The following is a 15,536-nucleotide window of genomic DNA, read 5'->3' as shown; positions in this document are numbered from 1 at the left end:
TCATTTTTCATTGGAACTTGCTCCTGAATGGGGTTCTCTCTGGGAAACTGTACTGAAAATAACGGAAATTTAAGCAGTTCTTTTCTTCTTTTCCTGATCTGCCTTCTAATGTAGAGGAGAAAGGAATCGCCTTCTTTGGGCTCTTACAGATAGTTACTAAGAAGCATCATTAATTCTTGGCCAGAGTTTAGGCCTGTTTTACTTACAAAGGAATTTTGTTCATTCCCTCCTTCACAACTGTTTATTTGTTTTTTTAAAATTTATTTATTCATAGAGACACAGCTAGGGAGAGAGGCAGAGACACAGGCAGAGGGAGAAGCAGGCACCATGCAGGGAGCCCGATGTGGGACACGATCCCGGGTCTCCAGGATCACGTCCCTGGCTGCAGGCGGTGCTAAACCGCTGTGCCACCGGGGCTGCCCGCACAACTGTTTAGATTTGATTTGTGTCTTAGGGTCTGTGTTCTGCCGAACACCTTTTTCCAATAAAGGAAGAAAACTATACCTAGTTAGCTTGGATTCTCACTTTTTTATGTCTATTTACATTGTCTTGGGGCCTCAGTGGCTAAATCTTAATATTTTTCTCCCCAATTCTGACAATTTTGGTAAAGAAAAAATTACAGTGATTCCCCTTTAGGGAATCTTAGGGAATCTCATGATGCTCTCTTAGAGCTGGGTCTGGCAATTCAAGTCTCCTTTGAAATACAAAAAAATTTTTAATTACAATATTGTATTTTGTTTTTTTTTTTTTTTTTCAGGGGGAGAGGCTGGTTTATTGGGGGCTGTGTCTCCCCATTAGGAGCCAGGTGTGCCAGCCCCTCCAAGGGTGGCAAGGTGGGCGGGGCAGCCCCACCCCCTGGGCCTGCTTCCCTCTGCTGAGCTCCTGTCCTTGCACAATGTGGCTTCTGTAGGGAGCGCACTGAGCTTGGGGTGGGGCTGCTGAGTCTGCATCTGACAGAGACAGGTCAGGGCCTGACTGGACGTCTCAGCCGTCATGGAGAGACGGGGTGGGCTTTCCACAGGTGCGCCCTACAATATTGTATTTTGGATAACTCCTCATTGTACTCTTACTTGTAGTGTATGGCATAGTCAAGGAGTCATCCTCATACATTTTTTTTTTAAGATTTTATTTATTCATGAGAGAGAGAGAGAGAGAGAGAGAGAGGCAGAGACACAGGCAGAGGGAGAAGCAGGCTCCACCCAGGGATCCTGATGTAGGACTCAATCCCGGGACTCCAGAATCATGCCCTGGGCTGAAGGCAGGTGCTAAACCTCTGAGCCATCCAGGGATCCCCATAACATTTGTATTAGGTATAAGAAACCAGTGATCTAGGAGAGCCCTTGACATCTACAAGGTTGAGAAGTAAATCGTTTTGTAACTGATCACTTTCCTCATCTCTTTATACAAAGTGACTTACCTAACTTACTTTTCCTCCTGTTCTTGAAAGTTAATAGAAAATTTAAAACAATCCAGCCAATTTCAAATATACGTGCAAACTAACCCAGTTAGGCCTTTTAAGCCTTTGAGTTCAGATCCTCCCAGAATGTGCAAGCCTGGTGTTTCCTGATTTCTGTGGTCTTCAGTGGGTTATGATGGAGAGAAAGATGGCTGGAGGTTTGACATGTTATGACAGACACCTTGTTTTCACTGGGCTTTGGTTTCCTTCTTTAAGAGGAATCCTTTGGGCCAGTTTATTTGCTCAGTTTTTGTACATTTCTCATACTGGAAGATTCTGAGTCTTCCTGATTGTCCATAAGTATATAAACCTGCAATTTTAAGTGGAAAACTCTAGCCTCAGCACGGATTCTGTCAAGTTGACTGCCATTTTAGTCTCTTAAAGTTGTAGAAGTGGACCTCCTTAGCTGCCCAGATTTAGATTCTCAGTTCCTGTGGAGTTATGTAAATTACAGTTAATATTTGACTGTGGATCTTTCCCATCTGACCTGTTCTCCCTTACATCTTAGTTGTTTATGTTCTCTCCAGGTTCTTTCCTGTGAAGTCACATCTCTACTTAGGCTATGTGAGCCCCTTCCTTTTTTTTTTTTTTTTGTGAGCCCCTTCCAAGAGGTTAACTGTTCTGGACTTGGTCTAAGGAAGATTGTAGCTGCATGTACCCATCCCCCAGCACCTGGAGACATCTTCCCTCCTTCCTTCCTAACCATCCCCTTCTATTCCTTAGCAAACATTTATTGTACTAAGTTCTAGAAAGGAGACTAAGACAGGTGCCCAGAGAGTAGTTAGACAGAAGGAGGTGTTTGTTTTTAAGAGAGATGGAAGGATATTAGGCAACATTAATAGGCCTCAGTGTCTTAGCAGTCTGCTTCCAAAGTACCTACCTGTCTGTTAGACTGATAGGGTTTATTTTTAAATTATTTCTTTATTTAACAGAGGAGTATCTCCCTCCATTTGTTTGCCTTTGTGGTAAGCTCTGGTACAAAGATGAGCAGAAGTGGGCCTGCCCAGAAGCAGTCCCCTACTCCCAGCGTAATGGGTATTAAACAAACATGCCAGTTGAACTTAGTGCTGTACATAGACATGCTCTACTGCTTTCTCACTCATCCTAGAGTCTCCATTCACTTAGGTGTAGGGTGGCTCAGGAGTTGGTACATAAGCCACCTTCTGGCAATAAACTTCCATTATTCCTTTGACCTATTCTCCTGTGAAGAATGACTTTGTGATTCTCTAATAGTTGTCTTTAGTATAAGCTTATTTCCTAGTCGCGGACCCAGAGGCACAGAGGTAATTGTTTTGGAAAATCTCAGGTACTAGGAAGCCCGGCAGGTACTTTATCGCCTGCCTTCAGCCCAGGGTGTGATCCTGGATTCCTGGGATTGAGTCTCACATCGGGCTCCCAGCATGGAGCCTGCTTCTCCCTCTGCCTGTGTCTCTGCCTCTCTCTCTCTCTCTCTCTGTGTCTCTCATGACTAAATAAGTAAAATCTTTTAAAAAACAAATAAACAAAAGAAACAAAAAAAAACAAAACAAAATCTCAGGTACTTGGCTTTGAGTTTCAGTGTCGTTTTTCTTTTGGGTATTTCATGCCCAGTGGCGATTATATGTTCCTTCTCTAGAAATGAGCTAAGTCCCACATTTGGTCTTTTAAGTAAACCTCAAAAACTGGGGTGGTAGGAAAGACCTATAAGGTATGGCTCTTGAATGCCCTCTGAGATCTCAAGGAGCAAAGGAACACCTGCTGTATCTAATAATTACTAAAAACTGCATTTTTAGCTGAACAGATTATTTAGTAGGTAGTAGGTTTACTAGTGAAAAATAATTTTAGAGACTGTTTAATCAAATATATTTTAAAGATGTTAAAATATGTAGCATGGTAGTTCTAGAATGAGTCTATAACCAGTATTAGCATCAGCTTTGAATTTGTTAAGATTCAAATTTTTAAGCCACTTATTAATGACGTACTGAATCAGAACCTGTGGCTGTGGTCCAGAAATTTGTTTAGTAAGTCCTTTAGGTGGTTCTGATCATCTTAATTTGAGAACCATTGGTCTAATTTATATTGCAGCTTCAATCTGTTCGAGAATAGTAGTAAATAAAAATAATAGTAAATAAAAGTAGAATATGAGAAATTTAACTGCTTCCCCCCCACCCAGAATAGTTTAAAAAATACTTCTTCAGTTTCCATTTTCATTTATTTTTGTTACCAGAGAAAAAAATAGGAAAAGATAATAACAGCCAGAATTTAAGTGGAGCTAGAATAAACTTTAGCTATAATACTAAAACATACATGTTCTGCCTTTTGGAGAGTACAGTTGAAATTAATTTTGTCAGATTCTTCAAACTATATTATCTTCAGGAGTTCTTTTAGAAAAAAACATTTTGCTTTGCTTTTGATCACAGAGAAAAATGGAAACGGGAGCCCTCAGAAGATGAACAGGAGCAAGGCACCAGTGCAGAGAGCGAAGCAGAGCAAAAAAAAGTGAAAGCCAGAAGACCTGTCCCCAGAAGGTGCAGTGTTTACTTGAAGATCTCTGCTTCTGGTGGCGCTTAATTTGCGTTAGATGGAGGATGATGCAGTGCTTAGAACGACAGCCTTAATGGATGGGATACATGTTACGATTCTGGGCTTTGGAAGTCTGGTTCACTTCTTGCTGGGCTACCTCGTTAGCAAGTGATTAGATGATGGGGATGTTACACTTGACTGGGTATTTGCATCGTATGTTGTGCAGGGCAAAGCTTCTGTTTCTTACCCCATGGCATACTGGTTATTAGGGGGTGGATATATCTTCTGCTTTTAAAAAGCCTCCCTGTGTATTTGTGTAGCATGCAGGTTCTTTTTGGGAGAAGACATTCCTAAGTTTAAAACACTGGCTGGTTGAACACATTCTTCACTATTTATTACCTTGTTCTTAGAATCTAGCATTAAGCAGAGAATCTGATTGTGCAGAGAAAGAAGTAGGCCGAGGTGGCAAGAGACTGGTAATTTTTGGTCAGATATCAGTAGCGGAGAGAGGTACTGCTGTTGGGAAAAGGAAGGTGGGAGGCAGATAAAAATAGGGAAATTTACCTCTCAGTATTGCTTTAGGATGGGGTTGACTAGCCAGATCCTATCACCACCTATTTCTGTAGGGCTTGCAAGTTAAGTATAGATTTTGTAAATAAACATTTATAGTTTGATGATAGGGAACACTAAATTTGAACCTCAGTTAAGTGAAATTAATTCAAAAAGAATTCTGTTCTTATTAGCTGTGTATCACAGTATGTGTACTGAGTGATGATTGAGTTTTGTTAATAAACATTGTGTGAAAACTTACTTTCCCTTGTTATGTAAGTACCTGTGTAGTGGCCTCAGTTTTGCCTCTTGTCTGGGAAAGCCAAAAATGTTTATTATGTGCTAGCCATTTGTGGCAAAACATTTGCCTACTTCTGACTTAGGATATTGTACACCAGTCCCACCCCAGCAGGGAAATTTGTCATCTGAGTTTGGTCTCTTTTGGTCCAAATTTAAGCTCACAGGACTAGGAAGCTACTTTAGCTTTCTCTTTTAGAGTTTACCTGTCATTTATTGAGTACTTGATCATCTGTCTCTGTAGTGTTGTTTGTGGAAGGTACAAGAGAAACAGGGTTTTGAGTTTCCATCTCCCTCTACCTCCTTTCACCTTTCTACCATGGGTAGAATATTTGGGAATTTCCTTCTGAGAGTATCTGGGCTGTGGCCCCCAATCCTGATTGTAAGTGGGAGTCACCTGTGGAGCGTCTCCTCAGCCTGTTCTGCTGGTCTGTGGAAGGGCACGCACTCTCAGGTTGTCTTTCAGGTATATTTTGTACACATGTAACACAAATACATGTGTAGTGATTTCTTTTGCTCCTTTTATATAGATAGAATTTCATGCATCTTGTTCTGCATTTTTCTTTCGTTCTCTTGGAAATCATTTCATATCAGTTCTTGGATTTTTTTTTTTTTTTTTTTTTTTTTTGTGGCTACCTAGTATTTCTGTTCAGTGAACTGATTCCCAGTTGATGAAGACTTAGAGATTTTCTAATCTTTTGTTATTGCAAACAGTACTACAGTGGATACCTTATTATGCCTGTAACTGTAAGATCAGTTCTCAGAAGTAAAATTGTTAACATTTGTGAGTTTGATAGATATTTTCAAATTGCCCACCAAAGAGATACCATCAGCAACATGTTGCTTATGTATTTTTATATCCAATAGCACTGAGGAATAGTTGAGAACCATTGCCTGAGAATCCACTGCATCTTCTGTATATGATTGGGGATTCTCAGCATTAGAATCACTTTTGTGTTGAAAATGCAGATTTTCTAGTCAGTTAGAATCTCAGCAAGTGGGACCCAGAAATACATATTTCTGACACTCCACAGGTTAATCTTATTTGTGTACTGCTACTCTGGGAAATTATAAAGATGTGAAACAGACACCAAGGGATAGAGTGAAAACTTTGCCATTTTTCTTTTCTGATTTTAGAACAGTGCCCAAACCTCGTGTTAAAAAGCAGCCTAAGACTCAGCGTGGCAAGAGAAAAAGACAGGATTCTTCTGATGATGATGATGAAGACGATGAAGCTCCTAAGAGGCAGACTCGGCGCAGAGCAGCTAAAAATGTTAGGTGGGTGATGGCTTCATGTGAGGGTGATAGTGTAGTTGGTTAGAGCTTGGTCCTGGTAAGTCCAGGATGTTGCATTTGAAAGGCAAAAGTAATGACCTGTATCTGGAGGTTGTGCTCAGAAATCTGATCAGAGTTCTTGCAGAAGGAATGGTGTGGACCAGTGGGAATATGGAAGAAATAGCAGTGACTTATTTCAGGCCTTCATTTGTGGAAAGAAAACTGCTTCAGGTTATGTTCTGTTGAGATGACTTAGTGATGCTCTCTTCATTTCATATCATCCTTTCTCAGGAAAGATGCTTGGATTGTATTCTCACTTCTAAATTGGTCCTTTAATCAGATTCTCCTGAGGGTCACCTTACATACTTGGGTGCCATAGTTTTATTAAGTTTTCTAATAGGGTATGAAACATTAGTAGGAAATAAAACACTGGAAGGGACACATGCAGGCATCAAGATTTTACTTTATAGTATAGGAGTCGAAGAGCATTTCATTTTCTTCTAGAGGATACACAGGTTTCTTCTGGTCTACTTAGAGATGGTGAAGCTAAGTCCTGGAGATCCTAACCTGTCCATGTGTCCAGGTATGATGCCACAGCTAGGGATTAGGTGCGGAGTATGCTGACATATAGTTAGCCCTTTTTCCTCCTGCACTTGTTGTACATTCAGGAGTGTTTTTCTCACATGTAACTCCCAAACCATTTGTTGCCTATTTATTGTAGGAGGTTACATTTTAATATTTTATTACCAGGAAGTATGTTAGTTGTAGTTTTCAACACTTTGAGAATACCTAAATTTCATATTCTGTTCACTGATAAAATACAGGGTTCATACATTCAGTCTTAGAAGTAACTGCTTCCTTTGTGCTTAATAAAAGAGTAACTTTTTTTCATTTATCATGCATTTTCTTTGTAGTTGTTCCCTCGTTTCTGTGGTCATGATCTCCTATCACAAAAGGAAAGCATAGCCGTGTCCTTGGAGTTGTGTGTATCTTACTTACACAAATCACTACAAAATGTAGTCTGGTTTTATTTTGAACTATGAGTGAGCCTTCCTGCAGTTCTTTGTGGACATGCATAACTACTTAAGTAGGAAAAAAGGAACTCTAAGCCCACTTTAACTGTGGCTGATCTTAAGACAACATGGAGCCAAAAGGGTATAGTTCTTTAATGGTGATATATTTAATGTTGTTTAAGTCTGAAACGGTAGCTTCTCATTTATTCGGCATTATTCCTCATGCAGTTACAAGGAAGATGATGACTTTGAGACCGACTCTGATGACCTCATTGAGATGACTGGAGAAGGAGCCGATGAGCAGCAGGATAACAGTGAAACTATTGAAAAGGTCTTAGATTCAAGGCTGGGAAAGAAAGGAGGTATGTGTCTTTGGGAAGCAAATTACTTCGTATATCTGCTCAGCGAGGTCCAAATCTTGTGTATTTTCAGCTCTGAGATGAATTTCAGTCCATGCTTACATTGGTGGTGAAATGTGGATTTTTTTTTATCAAGTCTTAATTTAAATTTTAATTAGTTAACATACAGTGTAATATTAGTGTCAGGTATACCATAGAGGATTCAGCACTTCCATGGATCATCTCATGCTCATCAGAAGTGCAGTCCTTCATTCTCATTAACTGTTTGACCCATCCCCGCCTACCTGCCTCCATTCTGGCAACCAACCATCAGCTTTTCTCTGTAGTCAGGAGTCTGTTTTTTTATTTGCATCTCCCCCCCGCCCCTTTCATCTGTTTTGTTTCTTAAACTCCACATAAGTGAAGTTATATGGTACTTGTCCCTCTCTGACTTATTTCACTGAGCGTAATACTCTCCGGATCCATCTATGTTGTTGCAGATGGCAAAATTTCATTCTTTTTTATGGCTGAGTAATATTCCATTGTGTATATGTACCATATCTTCTCTGTCCATTCATCTGTCAGTGGACATTTGGACTCCTTCCATAATTTGGCTGTTGTTGATAATGCTGCTGTAAACATTGAGGTACATGTGCGCCTTCAAATCCATATTTTTGTATCCTCTGGGTGAATACCTTGTAGTGCAGTTGCTGGATTGTAGGGTAGCTCTGTTTTTAACTTTCTGAGGAACTTCTGTATTGTTTTCCAGAGTGGCTGCACCAGTTTGCATGAAAATGGAAGTTTTTCTGACCCAGTCTCATGTTTCATTGCTGAGGATGTAGGGATATATGTGCTGTATGTCTTTGAGACTTGAAAATTAAGATAGTAAAGATATGTTAATCTCTTAAAAAGCAGTGATGTAGCAGAGATTCTTGCTCACAAACATTAAACAAATTTACCTTTAATTAGGGGTTTCTGAATCTCCTTGTGAAGTGTGTCAAACTGGCGAAATACATATGTGGATGACAGTGAAGATTTTTATTTTTATTTATTTTTTAAGTTTTGTTTATTTATTCATGAGAGACATGGAAAGAGAGAGAGGCAGAGACATAGGCAGAGAGGGAAGTAGACTTCATGCAGGGAGCCCGATGTGGGACTCGATCTCGGGACTCCAGAATTATGCCCTGGCCTGAAGGCAGGCGCTCATAAGTAAATGAAATCTTTATTAAAAAAAAAAAAAAAAGAAAGGCAGCTCAGGTGGCTCAACGGTTTAGTGCTGCCTTCAGCCCAGAGTGTGGTCCTGGAGGCCCAGGATCGAGTCCCACGTTGGGCTCCCTACATGGAGCCTGCTTCTCCCTCTGCCTCTGTGTGTCTCTGCCTCTCTGTCTCTGTCTCTGTCTCTCTCTCTCTCTGTGTGTGTGTGTGTCTCTCATGAATAAATAAATGAATTCTTAAAAAAAAATAAATGAAGGCAGGCGCTCAACTGCTGAGCCACTCAGGCATCCCAAGATTTTTTTTTAAATATCTAACTTGAGGTGTCTCCTAACTCTGTTTCTTTAAAGTAAGCTTCCATGTAGAAAATATGAAATATTGCCTAATTCTTTTTTCTTTGTCTTTTTTTTCATCCAGCCTCATTGGAGGTTGAGAGTTAACAGAGTACTTTGGGTGGATGGGTAATTGGACAGGGTGATGGTGGGGATTTTTGTTTTCTTAGATTTCTGGGAGAGACAGACTTGTTTTCTGAGTTAATAGGGACCAAACCAAAAGGATATTTCTCTTCCACCTTTACTTTGGATACAAGGATTTCTTTGATTTCATCAGCAAATTTTGGAAAACATTTTAAAGTTTAGAAATTGGGTTTGCACTTTGAAAATATTTGAAATTACAGATCTTGTTCATCCTGTATTGTTTGTGAATTTGTGCATATTTTTAAGTCAGGGTATTTTGTGCTTCATCCAAAAAGAGACTCTTCAGATGAATCCATACTTGAGAAGCTTTTTCAGAGTCTGGTTTAATACACTTTTCAAAGTTTATATGAATTGTTTTGCAGCCACCGGAGCTTCTACTACTGTATATGCGATTGAAGCTAATGGAGACCCTAGTGGTGACTTTGACACTGAAAAGGATGAAAGCGAAGTCCAGTACCTCATCAAGTGGAAGGGTTGGTCTTATATCCACAGCACATGGGAGAGTGAAGAATCCTTACAGCAGCAGAAAGTGAAAGGACTCAAAAAATTAGAGAACTTCAAGAAGAAAGAGGATGAAATCAAGCAATGGTACATTTTTAAAGTCATGGGATATTTGCAGCCTTCAGGGAAGGGAAGGTTTTTAAATAATGTGGGGAATGCACAGCTGTCTAGGAACTCAAATTTTGCCTTGATTATTGAGCACAGAGCCAGCCAAAATTCCGTTTTATAAAATTGTGACCTGAAGACAGTATATATTTCCATATATGGTCACCAAGTTTGTAGAGTTGAATAGTAATAAGTAGTTTATGGAGCATTTTGTGCACGTGATGTTTTTTTTAATCCTCACAATAAGCCCATGAGATTCTCCTTGTTGTATACATTTTGTAGGTGAAGGAGTGAGGCACAGAGCAGCTTTTCTGGGGGGACCCAGGTTTGGAACTCTGGCAGCCAGAGCTCCTAAACACTTTGTTATTTCTCATGTATGTTGGGGTTGCTTAGATGTCAGGAGCTAATATTCTAGAACTATCTGGGTTCTGGTGTACTTAACACTATTCTTAGTTTTACACCATTTGCAGAAATGGTGTGACAAAAACAGAACTCCTGAAGCTGTGTTAGACTGTTGTGCTTTTAGTTTTCTTATAACTTTGAATGTGATTGAGTTGCATATGAGAAATATGTGGGGGCTGTAGTACCCACAAACCTAAACTAATAATCAAGTTCAATCCTGAAGACACACCTGTTAGTGTAATGTGATCAGGTTTTTTTTTTGTGTTAGAAGTAGGGCCAGATGGGTTCTAGGTCCCCTTTCACTATTACCCACAGTATGGTCCTTTATTTTTCCTTTGAGTGTCCTGAAGATGGTGTAGGTTGTAAAGTGGTTAGAAATTTAAAGTCCTAAGAGGTACAGTAGCATTTCATTTCTGGTTACTGCTGTTATCCTTCTATAGAATTTTGATGCCAGGAATAACTGGTTTTTCATAAAAGCTACATTGAATCACTCCTAAACCTCATACCTATATGAAAAAAGGCATGTTTCCTTTTAAATATAGAAGATTGTTTTATTGTCCTATTCTTTTTTTTTTTTTTTAAGATTTTATTTATTCATTAGTGACACAGAGAGAGGAGTGAGAGGGAGAGCGAGAGAGAGAGAGGCAGAGACACAGGCAGAGGGAGAAGCAGGCTCCATGCAGGGAGCCTGATACGGGACTCAATCCTGGGTCTTTAGGATCACACCCTGGGCTGCAGGCGGTGCTAAACTGCTGCGCCACTGGGGCTGCACTTATTGTCCTATTCTGTTTAGATATATGAATTTATCATACAAAGTAGTTATTTTTAGGTTTCTCTATAAAGAAAGAACAATGGTGTGTCCTATGAGTCTTAAGAGTTTTTGAAAGTGTATTTTTTTGTAAAATATCTGGCCTTACTAGTAGTAAAAGATTTCCAAAGGGACAGATGGAAGTAAAGACTCCATTTCCTTTTCTCTTTTTGCCTTGACTTTGATAGATGTATATAGATTTTCCAAATATAACTGGTATGCATTTTTTTTTCTTCTGTGTAGGTTAGGAAAAGTTTCTCCTGAAGATGTGGAATATTTTAACTGCCAACAAGAGCTGGCCTCAGAGTTGAACAAACAGTATCAGATAGTCGAAAGAGTAATTGGTGAGCACACGGAAACTTACTTGAGCAGTGTTTGATCTCCATGAATAATGGCTTTTGGTTTTGGGTAATGTAAATGACAAAATGCATTTTGCGGGCTTACTCTTTGAGACTAGATATTTTGAAGGAGAAGTTAACAAGATTTGCTGGTAAATTATGATTTGGGGGATGAGAGATGGATGTTAGGGTGATATCAAGATTTTTGACCCAAGCAAATAGGAGAACAAATATTTACTGAAATGGAAAGATTAAGAGAAGAGCTGATTTTTGGAGTGAAAATCAAGAGCTTGGTTTGATATTTGTAAGTCTGCTTTACTTCTTAGTTGTCTAAGTGGGAATATTGTGAAGGCTGTAGCATATGTGAGCCTGGAGTTTCAATCTCTTAGTCTGTGCTGGGGATTTAAATTTGGAAATTTATCCGTGTATAAATAGTATGTAAAGCCTAAGATTTACTGAGAATATCAGAAATAGTATACATAGTGAGAATAGGAAGTCTGAGAACATTACAGGTTTTGGAAGACAGGGGGAAGCCCCAGGAGACAATAGCCAGTGAGATTGGAGTGGGTTTGGGGGAGTATATCCTGGAAGCCAAGTGATTCATGGGTTTGGGAAGGAGGAAATGCTGCTAGCCAAATGCCAGGAGGGCTAAGAGTTGATCCTTGAATTTGGCCCCAGGTGTGATGCTGGTGAAGTGGAACTGTGGAATGAATGGTAGGGATGATGCAGGCCTGACTGGGGCGGGGGGGGGGGGGGGCTTTAAGAGAGAATGAGGGGGTACAGTGAGTAGAAATAAGTCTCCTGGGGAGTTTTGAGGTAAAGGGGAACAGAGGAATGGGGTAATTGTGACACAGAGCTGTGGGAGGACTGTGGTTTTTTGTTTTGTTTTGTTTTGTTTTTTAATGCAATATTGTATATTTGTGTTCTTACTCATAGGACCTAAAATGTCACTCTTTGTTATAGTGATAATTTTTTTATCTTATTTTCCATTTCTTTAGCTGTGAAGACAAGCAAATCTACACTGGGTCAGACAGATTTTCCAGGTGAGCAAGGGTTCTGGTTAATAAATGTTATTGAGCATTTAAGAGCAGTTCATGTTTTGCAGAATATTTACTGTTTTGCCAGGTGGCTTTTCAATGGTTATATGTAAAACAGAATGTCACTCCTCCTCCTCCTTTAATGACAGTTGGTAATTTACCGATTTTTGTATATGAAATAGCTCACAGTCGGAAGCCGGCGCCTTCAAATGAACCTGAGTATCTATGCAAATGGATGGGACTGCCATATTCAGAGTGCAGCTGGGAAGATGAAGCCTTGATTGGCAAGAAGTTCCAGAGCTGCATTGACAGCTTCCATAGTCGGAACAACTCAAAAACCATCCCAACAAGAGAATGCAAGGTGTGGTGATTGCTGGCTTTTGATTTTCCAGGGGAAAGAGGTGTTAATAGAAAGGGTTGGTCACATAGATATTTTATTGGGAAGAGAAAATAGTACAAACCTAAATGATAGTTCCCGTTTTGAAGTGAAAGAAGTTGAATTAACCTCAACATCACAGTAAAAAAAAAACAGGGAGAGCATGAGTTGTATAATGGCTTTGCTGACCTCTTTATTCTTAAAATCCACACATCCAGGTAGGTCTAATTGGAAATCATGTACAGGATATTTGAAAAAGATTAAGCACTTTAAATAGAAGGGACAGGAATGAGGAGAGGATTTAAATTCTCAGAGCCTAAATAGATATGGTCCTTTATTTAGATTTATTTATTTAGATTGATCGCACGTATGCTTTCCCTTCATTGGAATCCATTCCACGTATTAAAAAATGTCCCTCCATAGTAAAAGTCTATTAAGACATGGGCTCTGTCTCTGAGAAGTTGACATCCAGTTCATGGCACCAAACCTCCATCTGTGAACTGCTGTGTGTAATTAAGGGGGCAGTGAGTGTAATAAATAATTGGTGTCAGAGAAGTAGAGAGGCAGAGTCACTGAGCTCCAGTAGTCCTTGAGGTTTTAAAGAGCTAAAGAGGAGGTTGTGGTACTTGAACTTTCCTGGTCCTTGAGGAATGGGTGAGTGCTGGACAGACAGACCAAAGGGGGCCCAGGTTATTACCCTCCCATGAAGGATGCAGGAGAAGGATACACTTTGGGTGGGAAGGGAGGAAGGTGATGTTGACGAGTGCATTTAAGTCGAGTGTGTATGTCTTGAATAACTTGAAAAGTAATTTGAACTTTATCCTGTGGGCATTGATGTGAGAAGAGCAGCTGCATAAAAAACGAGTTAGAAAGCTCCATCTCAAAGGAGTGTGCAGGAAACTCTGGAGGAGGCTCTTAGAAAAGCCAGAAGGTCCAGCCAAGAAGATGCCGTAGAAGTCCTCCATTAGGGAGGAATAGTGTAAGGATAAGGGAAGTGCCATGGGATGAAAGGATCAGATGGGAGAAGCATTATGGGGGAGACTTGGCAGAAGTGGATACAGTGTTCAGTGTATCGAGCACGAGGAGTCAGATTCGATTTGCTGCCTGGTGTCACAGAGGAGAGCTGTGATGATGAGTAATCACCTTATCAAACTGCTAGGATGACACTCCATGTAATAGCATGCGGATTCCACAGAGCCCTACTCTTCAGGGAAATACTCTCTGAAGAAAGACTTCATGGCCAAAGAACTTTGGAAAGCATTCCTAAATGAATTTTTCCTGTAAATTCACAATATGCACAAGCATTTTAGACATGGGAAAGGCACAAGTAATGAAATCAATGTAACCTATTACATTGTTTCCCACATGGATTTAGCCACAGAATCCATATTTTGTACAAACCATAGAGACGTGGCCTTACTAGACTGCATGGTTCTTCATGTCCTTTTCATTAGAAAAACCAAACTTGCACACTGGGGGTTCCAACTAGGTGGAGGCTGCTTTTCAGGATTTGCAAATGCTATCATGGTACAGTTCTGCTGGGTTTAGTGTATAGAGACTTTCCCAGAGGTGGTGTTTTGTACGGTTTAGAAGGAGATAATGTAAAAGTGATAGTATAGCGTTCCTTGTTGTATGATAGAGATGATATAAAACGAGTGCTGTGTAATTATGTTCATGGACTGATTTCAGGACCAGGAGCATGAGAACCAAAAACTATTTGGGATGCATCTGGCTTTGGGAATACAGACCACAACGGAAGGAGGTGGGGTAGGCTGGGTTGGGTGGTTGGTGATGCAGATATGAAATTTAAACATTTGTGCTATGGTTCAGAACACATAAATCACAGCTAGCATTTTATATAGGAATAGCAAGAAAGTCTTCTTCAGACCTGGACTTTGTTAATTTTTGTTTTTCAGGCCTTGAAGCAGAGACCACGATTTGTGGCTTTAAAGAAACAGCCGACATATTTAGGAGGGGAGAATCTGGAGCTCCGTGATTATCAGCTAGAAGGTCTCAACTGGCTTGCTCATTCCTGGTGCAAGTAGGTAGAAAAAGACGTTTGACATTTTCTTTACAGTTTCTGACTTCTTTATTGTTAAGTACAAATAATTACTTCTTTGTTTCTTTGTGTATTACAGAAACAAAAAGTATGTGATTGAGGGAAAGCTTTTCTAGGAGTTTATAGAAGTATGTAATAACCATTTTAATCTGAAGTAAATAGTACTTGGTTAATTAGTTAGTTGGGGCTAATTTGTCATAGCCAGAGACCTACATCATAACATGTTATTCATGGGTATAGATAGCAAGATAGTTTGCCCAGATCTTTAATGTAGAAGGAGAATGAAGAAAATGTCTGTTTTCCACTCATTTTCCTTCTAGGCCAGGGAAACCTTTGACTTAATGTCCTGTGGCCATGCTGAAGAATAGTGTGAAATTTGCTTTCCTGATATTGCTGTACATGCTGTCCCTTTTAGGGAAAAGTCTGGTTGAATCTATAAAATTATTCTTTCTTCTTTTAACAAAACCATCTTAATCTTAAAAAAGAAAAAGCTGTGATGATAGTGTTAGAAGTTTAAAGATACTTTGAGACAGTACTCATGAATTTCATTCATCAGTTCAGTTGCAATTCGTAGTCTCTGATTACTGTGTCTGAGGGGTCCCAGAGGTGTTTTCATTTCATTTCCCTGCTCTCACAGGGTATATACAATGTGAGAAGTACCTGAATGCCTGCCTACAAACTCATTCACCTACATGCAGCTCTTAATTTCTTCAGTGTTTTATAGTAAAGCAGAAATTCTTGTTTGAGAGTTAAACTGCAGCCTGAAAATAAAAACGTGTGAGCAGCTTTTCT

General features: G+C 39.7%; 1 protein-coding gene across 7 annotated transcripts in view; it reads left to right on the top strand.

The window, feature by feature from the left end:
- Positions 1 to 15,536, top strand: part of CHD2 (chromodomain helicase DNA binding protein 2) — a 121,018-nt gene that overhangs the window by 32,956 nt on the left and 72,526 nt on the right. For 4 of the 7 annotated variants that reach the window (XM_072737212.1, XM_026001500.2, XM_026001518.2 and 1 more), the window contains 8 exons: positions 3,856 to 3,963; positions 5,942 to 6,082; positions 7,321 to 7,454; positions 9,481 to 9,706; positions 11,178 to 11,278; positions 12,271 to 12,315; positions 12,492 to 12,670; positions 14,602 to 14,726. In XM_072737212.1, coding sequence (XP_072593313.1) covers positions 3,856 to 3,963; positions 5,942 to 6,082; positions 7,321 to 7,454; positions 9,481 to 9,706; positions 11,178 to 11,278; positions 12,271 to 12,315; positions 12,492 to 12,670; positions 14,602 to 14,726 — 1,059 coding nt within the window. The remainder of the gene's footprint in view (positions 1 to 3,855; positions 3,964 to 5,941; positions 6,083 to 7,320; positions 7,455 to 9,480; positions 9,707 to 11,177; positions 11,279 to 12,270; positions 12,316 to 12,491; positions 12,671 to 14,601; positions 14,727 to 15,536) is intronic. The other 3 variants (XM_072737214.1, XM_072737211.1, XM_026001510.2) reach the window with 1 other exon arrangement.

This window comes from Vulpes vulpes, chromosome 14 (genome assembly GCF_048418805.1).
Source record: "Vulpes vulpes isolate BD-2025 chromosome 14, VulVul3, whole genome shotgun sequence".
NCBI lineage: Eukaryota > Metazoa > Chordata > Mammalia > Carnivora > Canidae > Vulpes > Vulpes vulpes.
The sequence above is the reverse complement of the archived record's forward strand: the minus strand, read 5'-3'. Positions and strand labels throughout refer to the sequence as shown.